Here is a 13,923-nt window from a genome sequence, read left to right as displayed (position 1 = left end):
GTAAAGGCTTTAGGAAGGGAATAGGACAGTACTATTTGGACCAAATAATTAAGAGTGTGAGGAGAATACAGCAGTGTGTGATAGTGGAGGCTATAAGGAGCAAACTGGATGGTGAGAGTAGACTAGGTGGTTCTGTGTACACCATGTACACATGTCTCTACATATGTACACATCTCTATAAGGCATTGTATTTAAAATCAGGGAATCACAGAACAAGCACAGGATGAGGCCATTTGATCCATCCTGCCTGTGCTAGCTCTTTAGTAGAACTCTCCAGTCAGTTCCACTCTCCAGTTTTTTCTCAGAGCCCCGTAATTTCTTTCTGTTCAGTTACTTATCCAATTCCCTGTTGAAAGTTACTTTTGAAAACCTGCTTGCAGCACCCTTTCAGGCAGTGCACGCCAGATCACAACTCGCTACGTAAAAACTGCTTCATGTCGCCTCTGTTTTTTTTCTGCCAGTTTAGATCTGTGTCCCCTGGTTACCAACCCTAATGCTGCCGGAAACAGTTTCTCTTTATTTACTACGTCAAAACCATTCATGTTTTGAACAGCTCTGTTAAGTCTGCTCTTACCCTTTTCTGCTCTGCTATAAGGAGAACAATCGCAGCTTCTCTGGTAACAGTGTGGTTATGTTATGGGACTAATAATCTAGAGACATCAGTTCAATGTTGAATTTTGCAGTTTGTGAATTTGATTCTCTCAGTTAAATCAATCTGGAATAAAAGGGTCAGCGCTGGTTACCATGACACCATCGGATTGTGGTAAAAACCCAATTGCTTCACGAATGTTCTTTAGGAAGGGAACTCTGCCATTCTTACCTGGTCTGGCCTACATGTAGCTCAAACCCAAAACAACATGGTTGACTCTTAACTTCCCTCTGCAATGGCATAGCAAGCCACTCAGTTGTATCAAACTGCTACAATAAAGGTCTAATGAGAATATAACTAGATGGGCCATGTAGCACCGACCCGGCCATCAGATTGGATATGACAAAGCCAGCATGGTCGACCCTGCAAGTTCTCCCTCACTAACATCTGGGGATATGTGTCCAAATTGGGAGAACTGTCTCACAGACTAGTCAAGCAACAGCCTGACATAATCATCCTCACAGAATCAAACCTTACAGATAATGTCCCCATCACCATCCCTGAGTATGTCCTGTCCCACCGGTGGCAACACAGTGGTATACAGTCAGGGGGAGTGGCCCTAGGAGTCCTCAACATCGACACCAGACCCCATGAAGTCTCGTGGCATCAGGTCAAACATGGGCAAAGAAACTCACATCTATACCACCCGCTCAGCTGATGAATCAGTACTACTTCAGGTTGAACACCACTTAGAAGAAGCAAGGTCACTGACTCCAATTTCCATCACCAAAAATGGTTCAGTAGCATCTCCACTGGCCAAGTGCTGAAGGACATACCAGCCAGACTGAGCCTGTGGCAGGTGGTGAGAGAACCAACAAGAGGGAAAAACCTACATGATCTTATTGTTTCCAGGACTGTCACTGACCTCATTTCCTCTGGAGATCTTGCCTCCACAGCTTCCAACCTCATAGTCTCCCAAGCTCGGACGGCCCGCTTCTACCTCCTACCCAAAATCTACAAACAGAACTGTCCCGGCGGACCAATCGTCTCAGCCTGTTCCTGCCCCACGGAACTCATTTCTTGCTACCTTGACTCTATTCTCTCTCCCCTTGTCCAGTCTCTTCCCACCTACATCCACGATTCTTCTGACGCCCTACATCATATCAACGATTTCCAGTTCCCTGGCCCCAACCACCTCCTCTTCACCATGGACGTCCAATCCCTCTACACCTCCATCCCCCACCAGGATGATCTGAGGGCTCTCCACTTCTTCCTTGAACAGAGACCTGAACAATCCCCATCCACCATTACTCTCCTCTGTCTGGCTGAACTTGTTCTCACACTGAACAATTTCTCCTTAAACTCCTCTCAAATAAAAGGTGTGGCTATGGGTACCCGCATGGACCCCAGCTATGCCTGTCTCTTTATGGGGTGTGTGGAACATTCCTTGCTCCAGTCCTACTCCGGGCCTCCTTCCACAACTCTTTCTCCAGTACATCGATGATTACTTCGGTGCTGCTTCATTCTCTCATCTGGACCTGAAAAATTTATTAATTTTGCTTCCAATTTCCACCCCTCCATCATTTTCACATGGTCCATCTCTGGCAATTCCCTTTCCTTCCTTGACCTCTCTGTCTCAATTTCTGGTGATAGACTGTCCACCAATATTTATTACAAGCCTACCGACTCCCACAGCTACCTCGACTACAGCTCCTCACACCCCGCTTCCTGTAAGGACTCCATCCCATTCTCTCAGTTCCCTCACCTCCGTCACATCTGTTCTGATGATGCCACTTTCAGAAACAGTTCCTCTGACATGTCCTCCTTCTTCCTTAACCGAGGTTTCCCCCCATGGTGGTTGACTGGGCCCTCAACTGTGTCCGGCCCATCTCTTGCACATCTGCCTTCACACCTTCCTCTCCCTCCCAGAACCATGATAGGGTCCTCCTTGTCCTCACTTATCACCCCTCCCAGCCTCAGCATTCAAAGGATCATCCTCCACCAATTCTGCCAACTCCAGCATGTTGCCACCACCAAACACATCTTCCCTTCACCCACCCTGGCAGCATTCCACAGGGATTGTTCCCTCTGGGACACCCTGGTCCACTCCTCCATCACCCCCTACACCTCAACCCCCTCTCACGGCACCTTCCCATGCAATCATAGAAGTGCAACACCTGCCCCTTTACTTCCCCCCTCCTCACCGTCCAAGGGCCCAAACACTCCTTTCAGGTGAAGCAGCGCTTCACTTGCACTTCCCTCAATTTAGTCTACTGCATACGCTGCTCCCAATGGGGTTTCCTCTACATTGGAGAAACCAAATGCAGACTGGGTGACCGCTTTGCGGAACACCTTCGGTCTGTCCGCAAGCATGACCCAGACCTCCCTGTCGCTTGCCATTTCAACACTCCACCCTGCTCTCATGCCCACATGTCCATCTTTGGCCTGCTGCATTGTTCCAGTGAAGATCAACGTAAACTGGAGGAACAGCAACTCATCTTCTGACTAGGAACTTTACAGCCTTCTGGACTGAATATTGAGTTCAACAATTTTAGATCATGAACTCTCTCCTCCATCCCCACCTGCTTTCAGATCCCCCCTTTTCCAATAATTTATATATCTTTTATTTATATTATATATATATATATATATATATATTTATATTTTTTTCCCCACCTATTTCTATTATTTTTAAATGTATTTCCGTTCATTGTTTTATCTCTACCTTTTAGCCCATTTCGACCCCTTTCCCCCCCCACCCCACCCCCACTAGGGCTATCTGTACCTTGCTCATCCTGCTTTCTACCCTTAATGTCACCATTAGTACATTCTATAGCTAATATCACCCCGTCAACACCTCTTTGTCCTTTTGTCTATGACATCTTTGGCAATCTCCACCTATCACTGGCCCTCTATCCAGGTCTACCTGTCTCACCCCCCTCAGCCAGCTTATATTTCATTTCATTTCTATTTTGCCTTAGTCCTGATGAAGAGTCTTGAAATGTTAACTGTATTCCTCTCCGCAGATGCTGTCAGACCTGCTGATCTTTTCCAGCTATTTTTGTTTTTGTTTCAGATTTCCAGCATCCGCAGTATTTTGCTTTTAGCTTTGATCTTATTCTCGCCGAGTCCCAGGTGTTTCTGCCCTGTTGAGACAAAGTCTCACCTTCACGCTGAGGAAAGCATGTTGTGTGTCACTACCATTATGCTAAATAGGGTAGAATCAGAACAGATCAAGCAGCTCAAAGCTGGGCATCCATGAGGCACTGTGTGCCATCAACAGGTGCAGAATTGTTTTCGGCCACAACTTGTATATCCCTCACTTCGTCATTAGCACCAAGGCAGGTGACTAACCCTGATTCAATGAGGTATGAACTGTGCCAGATACACAACAAAGTGAGATGCCAACCTGTTAAGTTTGCAACACAACATGCTAAACAACAGAAGCAGAACCAAGACCAATGGATCAGATCTAAGCTCTGCAGTCCTGCCACATCCAGTTGTGAATGGTGGCGCACAGTTAAACAACTCGCTGGAGGTGGAACCTCCGTAAATATCCCCACCCTCAATGATGGGGGAGCCTAGCACATCAGTGCAAAAGATAAGGCTGAAGCATTTGCTACAACCTTCAGCCAGAAGTGCTGAGTGGATGATCTATCTCAGCCTCCTCTGGAGGTCACCAGCATCACAGATGTCAGTCTTCAGCCAATTCGATTCACTTGACGTGAAATCAAGGAACGGCTGAAGGCAATGGATACAGTAAAAGCTATGAGCCCCGACAATATCCCAGTTGCAGTGCTGATGAGTGCCCCCACAGTTAACTCTGCCTCTAGCAAAACTGTTGCAGTACATTTACAACACTGATAACATTGAAAATGGCTCTGAAATGTCGTGCCCACAAAAAGCAGGACAAATCCAATCCAGCCAATTGCCACCACATCATCTACTCTCATCACCAGTAAAGTAATGGAAGGGGGTCATCAACAGTGCTGTCAAGCAGCAATTACTCAGCAATAACCTGCTCACTAATGCCCAGTTTGGGTTCTGCCAGGACCACTCAGCTCCTAACCTCATTACAGCCTTGGTTCAAATATGGACAAAAGAGCTGAAATCCCGAGGTGAGATGAGACTGACTGCCTTTGACATCAAGACTGCATTTGACCGAGTGTGGCATCAAGGAGCCCTAGCAAAACTGGTCAGTGGGAATCGGGGGAAAACTCTCTGCTGGTCAGAGTCACACCTAGCACAAAGGAAGATGGTGTGGTTGTTGGAGGTCAGTCATCTCAGCTCCAGGACATCACTTCAGGAGTTCCTCAGGGTAGTGTCCTCACCTCAACCATCTTCAGCTGCTTCATCAGTGACCTGCCTTCCATCCTAAGGTCAGAAGTGGGATATTCGTGGGTGAACAGTGAAGGAACGAGGATATTTTCCAAGACAGGATGGTGTGTGGCTTGGAGGGGAACTTGCAGCTGGTGGTGTTCCCATGTGTCTGCTGCCCTTGTCCTTCTAGGTGGTAGTGGTGGTGAGTTTAGAAGATGCTGTCAAAGGAGCCTTGGTGAGTTCCTGCAGTGCATCTTGTAGATGGTACACACTGCTGCCAATATGCGTCGGTGGTGGAGGGAGTGAATGTTTGTGGAACGGGTGCCAATCAAACAGGCTGCCTGATTGTAGGTGATCTATCAATCAATCTATCAACCTCTAACCTCTTTAGAATGATACCATTTAGTTTATATTGCCTGTCCTATTCCTTCACACTTTACACTTCCCTGTGTTAAATTTCAACTGCCTAGTGCCTGCCCATTTCACTGGTCTGTCTATTCATTCCCATTCCAATCCCACGGGCAGAATTTCATGCCTTGCGGGTGGGTATGCGCCCAACCTGAACAGACGTGAAATAGTGTGAGATGACGTCGGGCGAGCATCACAATGTCATCCCACTCGCGGGCAGTCTTCAGGTGGGCACACGGAGGTGTCTGAGCTGCACCCACAATCAATTAAAAGGCCACTTAAAGCCATTAAAAAGGCAATTGTTCACAATTTTACACTGCCCGTGTGATTTCACGCTCATCGCAAGGACAAAACAGGCAGACGGGCAGCCTACTTTTAACGAAACCTCATCCAAGGGTGAGTTAAAATGGGCCTGCAGCATTGCCAGTGTGAGTAGTGAGGAGTTTAGGAGATATTTTGCAGCTGGTTGCTTATTTGAATTTGACAGCTTCATCTCTGTTCGGGTCTTCATTGTTAGCATTTCCAGGCTTCATTTCAGGACTTATTGGTGTCTCCAAGGCCCCTGGAGAATTTTGACCGTGTGGACCCTTCCAGCTATCAGACTGCCTTCTGTTACCCTGGTAATGGGAATTGTGGTCTCTGCTGGAGGCACCTCCTCTGCGGAGGAAGAGAGGGGCAGAAGGGAGAGGAGGCCACGTGTCCCTGTGCAGCTTCCAGGGGAGTGACCTGTGGGAGAAGAGGTGCAGGCACAAGGGGCCCAGGGCCAGCAGGTAGTTCAAGACGGATGGTGCCGCAGAAGATGCCACTATCCAGTTTCCAGGGTTTACGGGCAGCGATGCAACTACCTCAATATGTCTGAGGGGCAATGCCAAAGGAGTCTTCGCCTCTCAAAGGACCCCCATTTGTCATATGATCGGGCTTGAGATCAGCTCCGACTGTGTGGGTGGACACCCCATGCCAGTGGCTCTGAAGGTCACAGTGACCCTCAACTCCTATGCCTCCGGCTCTTTCTAGGGCTCAGTGGGGGAGCTGTGTGGAGTCTCCCAGTCAGCTGACCACAGTTGTGTCATCTGCTCTCTTCAGGCGGGTAATGACATTTATTAATTTCCGTATGGACAAGACTGACCAGGCTGAGTGAGTCAGAGGGTTTGCAGCAATTGCTGGGTTCCCCTGCATCCAGGGTGCAATAGACTGCACACATGTGGCCATCAAGGCGCCAGTGGGTCAGCCGGGTGTCTTCGTCAACAGGAAGGGATTCCACTCCATGAATGTCCAGATATTTTGTGACCACAAGATGCAGATTCTACAAGTCTGTGCAAGGTACCCAGGCAGCTCCCATGATGCTTACATCCTGTGACACTCCCAGGTGCCGAGGCTTTTCAGTGCTCCAGCCCGGCTGGATGGATGGCTGTTGGGTGACAAGGTCTATTCACTGAAAAGGTGGCTTATGATGCCTCTCCGCCACCCAAGAACAGAGGCAGAGCAGCGTTACAACAGGGGTCATGTCTCCACAAGGGCAGAGATAGAGGAACATGGTGAGGGCATGGAGCCAGACCTCTGCATCCTTCAGGGAGGCAGGGACACCAGGGACCTTGATCCAATGCTCCTTCAGCTAAGCTGCCAACAATCTGCTTCCACCTCCTGCCAGGGCTGCTGCCTCCATCCCAGATGTCTGAAATGATCCTTTAATTTGAACCCAAAGTCTACTTAGTGCCTGTGCTATAAAGTTTAGAGCCGCTTACGTCCAGCATGAGATAATGGTGTGCACTGCACCTACAAAACAAGTGAAGCGTCATTGTAGCCTCATAAGATGACACGGTCACTGGCTGAGGGGCGGAGGAGCTGCTGCCATCATCTGGAGCATCCTGAGAGGAGCCAGCAGAAACAACAAGCAGCTTGTGCGCCAACGTGAGGTTGCTCTGGACCTCCCTGCTTGTCATTGATGGACAGGGAGATTGAGTGCCTCATTCATCTCCCACAATGGCAGTGACCACCTGAGGTCATTGCCTATGTGAGGGCTTGCAGGCCTGAGCACAACCCCAAGAAACCCTGATTCTGTCCCTGGAGCTGCCTCTCCATGAGAGTCACCACCATGAGGTCAATGCAGTGCTAATGCTCCACATGTACTCCTCCACAACGGAGACCATGGCACATACACCCTCATGGAACTCCGCCAGATCCTCCAGCACATCCCGCTGTACATCCAGCATCTGCTGCCCAATGGACGGCTCCATAGGCTCATCATCTGCCTTCGACCCAGCATTGCCCTGGTCTCCAGAATCCTCCAACTGCTGGTGCCCAGGGCACTCTCTGCCTCTGCCTGCACATCAAGCAAATGTGAAGTGCCCTCACTACTGTGCCAACGATCTAATGCCCACCAAGGTGCTGGTATCTGGTTCAGAGGGATGGTGTGATACAGGTGCATCTAAAGCCCTGTGGTCCTCTGGCATCAAGGATCCTGCATTCGAGTGTGAACTGGCAAATCTAAGGGAGAACAATGGCATGTAATTAGTTTAAGTCATCACATGTCATGGTGCATACCAGGTACCCTGGTGACACATTGGAGATCTGCATCATGGTGCCATCGTCTTTCAATGATCAATAGGGACTCCAGGTTTGAGGCTCCCATTAATGATGAGACTACACAAGAATGTTTGCACAATCCGACACGCTCACCTCTGTGCACTGCTCTCTTACCTTTGCCTGAAACCCCCACCTCTCCACGACCGGCTGACCGAAGTGGGTGGCGGCTCTCCAGCTCTAAAGCATCGATTTCAAACCTTGACATGATTAGGAGGTTTGGGAGGGGCCTCCGCCTGTCCTTGACCTCTTGATGTTGCTATGGTTCCTCTTCTCCTGAAAGGACAGAGGAGCATTTCAGCCTGGCCAACCCCACCTGAGGAGGACCTTGCAGGGCACATCCAAGTTGTGGCCCTCAAGCCGCAAGGCACTCAGTCCAAGCAGCCAGGGCTCACCCCCTTGTCCAGCTCCATGCCAACACGGTAATCGCCCTTCCCAAGCACAGCAGGTCATTGAACCTTTTGCGGCACCGCACCCATGTGCACCTCACAACATCGTTGCTGCTGACCTTGGCTGCCACCTCCTCCCAGGCTTTTTTGGTCTGATTCAGTGGTCTCCATCTGCCATCCCTGGGTAAGAGAGCGTCCCGTCTCACACTGACTTCCTCCACGAGGACCATGAGGTACTCGTCGAGAAACGAGGGATCAAGTGCCCACCTGACCTGCCCTCCTGCCTGACGTTTCCTGCTGCCGCTGAGGCCATTGCTCCAGTCTCCTGGACGGACTCCAAAGATCTCCACTGGCAGCCTTCAGGAAGCTGCCTTTAAAGTGCCGGCCGGGTCGCCATTGGACCCGGCACCCGACAAGCCCCCCGACCCTGCGCCCGCCCGGCCCTTCCCGACTATCCAGAAGACGTGTTTCATGCTGGGCAGACCTTAATTGGCCATCCAGGCATGAAATTGCATTTGTAACGCGACTGGGAGCGGATTCCACATCTGCTTCCACCCCCGCTGACTTGGCGGCACGCCAAGCGTGAAATTCGGGCCCGTTGCTCTAATTTTGCAAGACACCTGTTATATGATACTTTGTTGAACCCCTTTTGAAAGTCCATATACACAACATCAATTGTGCTACCCTTACCAACACACTCTGTTATTTTATTGAGTAAGTCAATCAAGTTAGTCAAATACGCTTTGCCATTAACAAATTGGTACTGACTTATTTATTAACCCATACCTTTCCAACTGCGAGTAAGTTTTGTTCTGGATTATTGTCTCGAACAGTTTTCCCATCAGACATTAAGCTGGGGAGATCTTGTGGTGCAGTAATAGTGTCCCTACCTCAAGTGGACAGGGTCCTGGTTCAAGCCTCACTTCAGGACTTGATGGCCATGGAAAATGCGTTCATAATACGGCCAAACAGGTTGATTATCAGCCTATAACTAAGTCTGATGGCAGGTGGTAAGAGTGGGAGAGTTTCCTGGACAGCCATACTACAGAGGGCAATGGCAAACCACAGCAGTACTTTGCCAAGAATAATCATGGACTAAGCCAATGGAAGTTCATGGTCACCAACACCCCCTTAGGACCTGGTACCTGAAGGAGGAGGACATTAAGCTGACCAGCATGTAGTTGCCAGGTTAATCTAGCTACCCTTTACCAAATAAGGACGTGCTATTTGAAATCCTCAAGTTCCTGGCAAGGCTTCCATATTCAAAGGGGATTGTGTCCAGAGCCTCTGTAATTTCCAAACTCACCTCCTTCGGTAACCCAGGATGCACCCCATCTGGACCAGATGACTTATCTACATTGTGGACTGCCAAACAATATTTTAAGTTATTCTTTATTTTTTACCTTATCCAATATCATGACTGTCTCCTCCTTTATTGCCACATTGATAACATCCTCTTCTTTAGCAAAGACTGGTGCAAAGTATTTGTTCGGTACCTCAGTGATTTCCTCTGATTCCTCAAGATTTCCTCATTGGGCTCTAAATGTCCCCACCTGCCCATCCATCATCCTTTTAATGTTTATTAAAACCCTTTGAATTCCCTTTGTGTTATCCACTGATCAATTCTCATCTTTTTTCTTTGACCTTCTTATTCCCTTGATCCATTCTTCCCTGTCCTTCCGTATTTAGCTTGGTTCTCTATTATAGGCCTTATATTCATCAAAAGGCATCTTTTCTTTCTTGTTTTAATCTCTATATCCTTTGTCATCCAGGAAGCACTTGATGCTCTTCCTTTCCCCCTTTATTGGAATGTGTCCACTCTGCACCCAAACTAAGGCCTTCCATCATTCAATTACTGTTCTGCCCACTGATTTTTAATTCAGATCCACCTGGACCAGATCCTTTTTCAATTCCCTGAAGTTAGCACTCCTCCAGTTAAGTATTAACTGGTTATCAGCTGGATTGTTCCTTGTCATTTTCTATAATTATTCTAAACCTGGCTGGAATTTTATGGCCTCATTGCGATGGGGACAGGGCCATAAAATGTGGTGAGCCATTCAAAAGTCCATTGTCATCAGCAGGTCCAAAAATCCCACTGGTAAAATTCTGTCCTGGTTATATTATGATCACTGTTCCCCATATGATCCCCCAATGAAGTTGTTCACTAGATTGATTCCAGAGATGCGGGGCTTGTCTTATGAGGAGAGATTGAGCAGTTTAGGCCTACACTCACTAGAGCTTGGAAGGATGAGAGGAGATATAATTGAGGTATATAAGATGCTAAAGGGGATAGGCAAAGTAGACATGGAGCGGATGTTTCCCCTTGTGGGGCATTCTAGAACAAGAGACCAAAGTTTTAGGCTAAGGGGTGGTGGATTTAAATAAGAGATGAGGAGGAAATTCTTTTCTCAAAGGGTCGTGAATCTGTGGAATTCACTACCTCAGAGTGCAGTGGATGTTGGGACGCTGAATAAATTTAAGGAGATAGACAGATTTTAATTAGTAATGGGTTGAAAGGTTATGGGGAGAGACCGGGAAATTGGAGTCGAGGCCGAAATAAAATCAGCCATTATCGTATTGAATGGCGGGGCAGGCTCGAGGGGCTGAATTGCCTACTCCTGTTCCTAGTTCTTATGTTCTTATGAAACACAATGCACTTGCATCACTTCATTGCCTGGAACTAGATCCAGTCCTGCTTCTTTATTGGATTGGGAATACACCAATCAAAAATGCTCCCTCGTACAGATTTCAAGTATTCTGTCCCCTCCTTGCACTTTACACTATTACTATCCAAGTCTATTTTAGGATAAGTGAAGTCACCCATTATCACTACTCCGTAGCTCTTGCATCCTTCTGTAATTTGCCTGCAAATATGGTCCTCTATCTCCTGTACCTGTTGTGTGCTTCTCTCTATGTAGTCCTCTGTTTGCATCTCTTTCTACATGAGTGTGCCTCTCTGTTGTGCTGTTACAATACTCTCCTGGTTGGCCTTCTCCCACATTCCATTAACTTACAGTTGTTTAGAATTCTGCTGCACATTTCCTATCCTTGTCCTCACTGGATCCTGGCCCAGCAACAACTCGATTTTGAAGATTCTCACCCTTGTGTTCAAATCCCTTCATGGCCTCGCTCCTCCCTATCTCTATAACTTCTTCCAGCCCTATAACCCTCTGAGAACTATACACTCCTCCAAATTCTGGTCTCTGATGCATCACTGATTTCCCTCGCCTCACCATTGGTAGCCTTGTCTTCAGCTGCTGAGACCTACAGCTCCGGAATTCCCACCCCAAACCTTTCATCCTGTCTACTCTCCTCCTTTCTGCAACTCCGTGAATCCCAAAATTCTGACTAAGCTCTTGCTCACTGGTTATATTATCTCCTTATGTGGTTCAGTTTTGTAAGTCAAAGGGATTGGTGATTTTTTAAAAATATTTTTTCATGGGATGTGGGCTTCACTGGCAAGGCCAGTATTTGTTGCCCATCCCTAATTGCCCTTGAACTGAGTGGCTTGCTGGGCCATTTCAGAGGGCATTGTTGTGGTTCTGGAGTCACATGCAGGCCAGACTGGGTAAGGATGGCAGATTTCTTTCCCTAAAGGGCATTAGTGAACTAGATGGGTCCTCATGACAATTGTTGATGGTTTCATGATCACCATTGCTGAGAGTAGCTTTATAATCCAGATTTTATGAATTAATTTAAATTCCACCAGCTCCAGTGGTTGGATTTGAACCCATGGACCCAGAGGATTAGCCTGGGCCTCTGGGTTACTAGCCCAGTGATGTTATCACTGCACCACCATCTCCCCCATGAAATGCAAGTTATTGCTGTTGAATTTGCATCTCTCTGTATATGATGTGACCCATTCTTGAGATGGGCCTTTACTTTCAATCCATGTTGAGCATCTGTCCCAGTGGTGCACACCTTGAACACCGTGTGAATGAACTGCCACCAAACTTTCATTGTCAAGAGAGCTATGAGCCATGCCAATGATAGCAGCATGCAAGGGCTGGATAAAATGAGCAGCCACACCAAGCGTACCAAGGGAGGAAACGCCACTCATACCTGTCGTTGCATTCTCCCTGAAGAATGAGACCCATATCCTCGCCTCCCCTCATCTAACAAACTCTTGTTCACTCCCCTGTGCCTCCCTCATGCATTTCCCCTTAGCAATAGAACACTCATTGGCTGCTCCAGCGTCCATACTGAGGATGATAACAAGAACACTTATCATACTAGTCCATTAGATGGGCACAGTGGACACCAGGCCAATTCACATGGAGGGTTGATTGCCCTCACATCGATCTATTATTGACCTCCTTCTATTCCTCAGCACCAAATGATGCCCAGAAGTGGAAACATCCCACACAGGAGGAAGACACCCTTTCCATTCCCCTTGCAAGGTCACAGCTTAACAGATCCTGGGCCAGGACAATCTGCAGGAAGTAGATGAAGACTAAGCTGGAGGCTTGGTCCCAGATCAGATTGCATGCAGGTTTTCCCAAGTTGTTTGTGTGTGTAATCCTTTGCTCACTGAAACTAAATCAGAAAGTGAGCATCGCTCCTCACTCTGTGGGGAGAGTTACCTGGTGTATCAACATCTAACACAGCCCCTTTCCTCTTCCTCTTGGATGGCTATAGGCTCGGAGATGGACTGCTCCCTGACTCAGCGATGGACGGCTCTCGGACTCAGAGATTATTCATTCACGGGATATGGGCTTCGCTGGCTGAGCCAGGACTTATTGCCCATTCCTAATTGCCCTTGAGAAGGTGGTGGTGAGCTGTCTTCTTAAACTGATGCAGTCCATGTGGTGTAGGTACACCCACAGTGCTGTTAGGAAGGGAGTTCCAGGATTTTGACCCAGCGACAGTGAAGGAACGGTGATATATTCCCAAGTCAGGAGGTTGAGTGACTTGGAGGGAAACTTCCAGGTGGTGGTGTTCCCATGTGTCTGCTGCTCTTGTCCTTACAGATGGTAGCAGTCGTGGATTTGGAAGGTGTTGTTGAAGGAGCCTTGGTGAGCTTCTGCAGAGCATCTTGTAGATGGTACACACTGCTGCCACTGTGCGTCGGTGGTGGAGGGAGCGAATGTTTGTAGATGTGGTGACAATCAAGCAGGCTGCTTTGTCCTGGACAGTGTCAAGCTTCTGAGTGTCGTGGGAGCTGCACTCATCCAGGCAAGTGTGGAGTATTCCATCACAATCCTGACTTGTGCCTTGTTTATGATGGACAGGCTCTGGGGAGTCAGGAGGTGAGTTACTCGTTGCAGAATTCCTAGCCTCGGTATTTATATGGCTAGTCCACATCAGTTTCTAGTCAATGATAATCCCCAGGATGTTGATAGTGGGGGATTCAGCGATGGTAATGGCTTTGAACATCAAAGGGCGATGGTTGGATTCTCTCTTTTTGGAGATGGTCATTGCCTGGTACTTGTGTAGCCTCCATGAAGAGTGCAGGAGGGCATACCAGGAGCAGCAGCAGGCATACCTAAAAATGCCTAGGTATTGTCCAGGTCTTGTTGCATTTGAACATGAACTGCTTTGGTATCTGAGGAGTCACAAATGGTGCTGAACATTGTGCAATCATCAGCGAACATCCCCACTTCTCACCTTGTGATGGAAGGAAGGTCATTGATGAAG

General features: G+C 48.1%; 1 protein-coding gene across 5 annotated transcripts in view; it reads left to right on the top strand.

The window, feature by feature from the left end:
- The window catches only part of LOC121289177 (pre-B-cell leukemia transcription factor 1-like), a 549,225-nt gene that overhangs the window by 485,718 nt on the left and 49,584 nt on the right, over positions 1 to 13,923 (top strand). The window contains exon 8 of one of the 5 annotated variants that reach the window (XM_041208358.1): positions 12,702 to 12,728. The exons of the other annotated variants lie outside the window; for them this stretch is intronic. Coding sequence (XP_041064292.1) covers positions 12,702 to 12,728 — 27 coding nt within the window. The remainder of the gene's footprint in view (positions 1 to 12,701; positions 12,729 to 13,923) is intronic. 5 annotated transcript variants of the gene reach the window in all.

The sequence above is a fragment of the Carcharodon carcharias genome, chromosome 16 (assembly GCF_017639515.1).
Source record: "Carcharodon carcharias isolate sCarCar2 chromosome 16, sCarCar2.pri, whole genome shotgun sequence".
Lineage (NCBI taxonomy): Eukaryota > Metazoa > Chordata > Chondrichthyes > Lamniformes > Lamnidae > Carcharodon > Carcharodon carcharias.
Note: the sequence above shows the minus strand (reverse complement) of the source record. Positions and strands in the feature narration are given on the sequence as shown.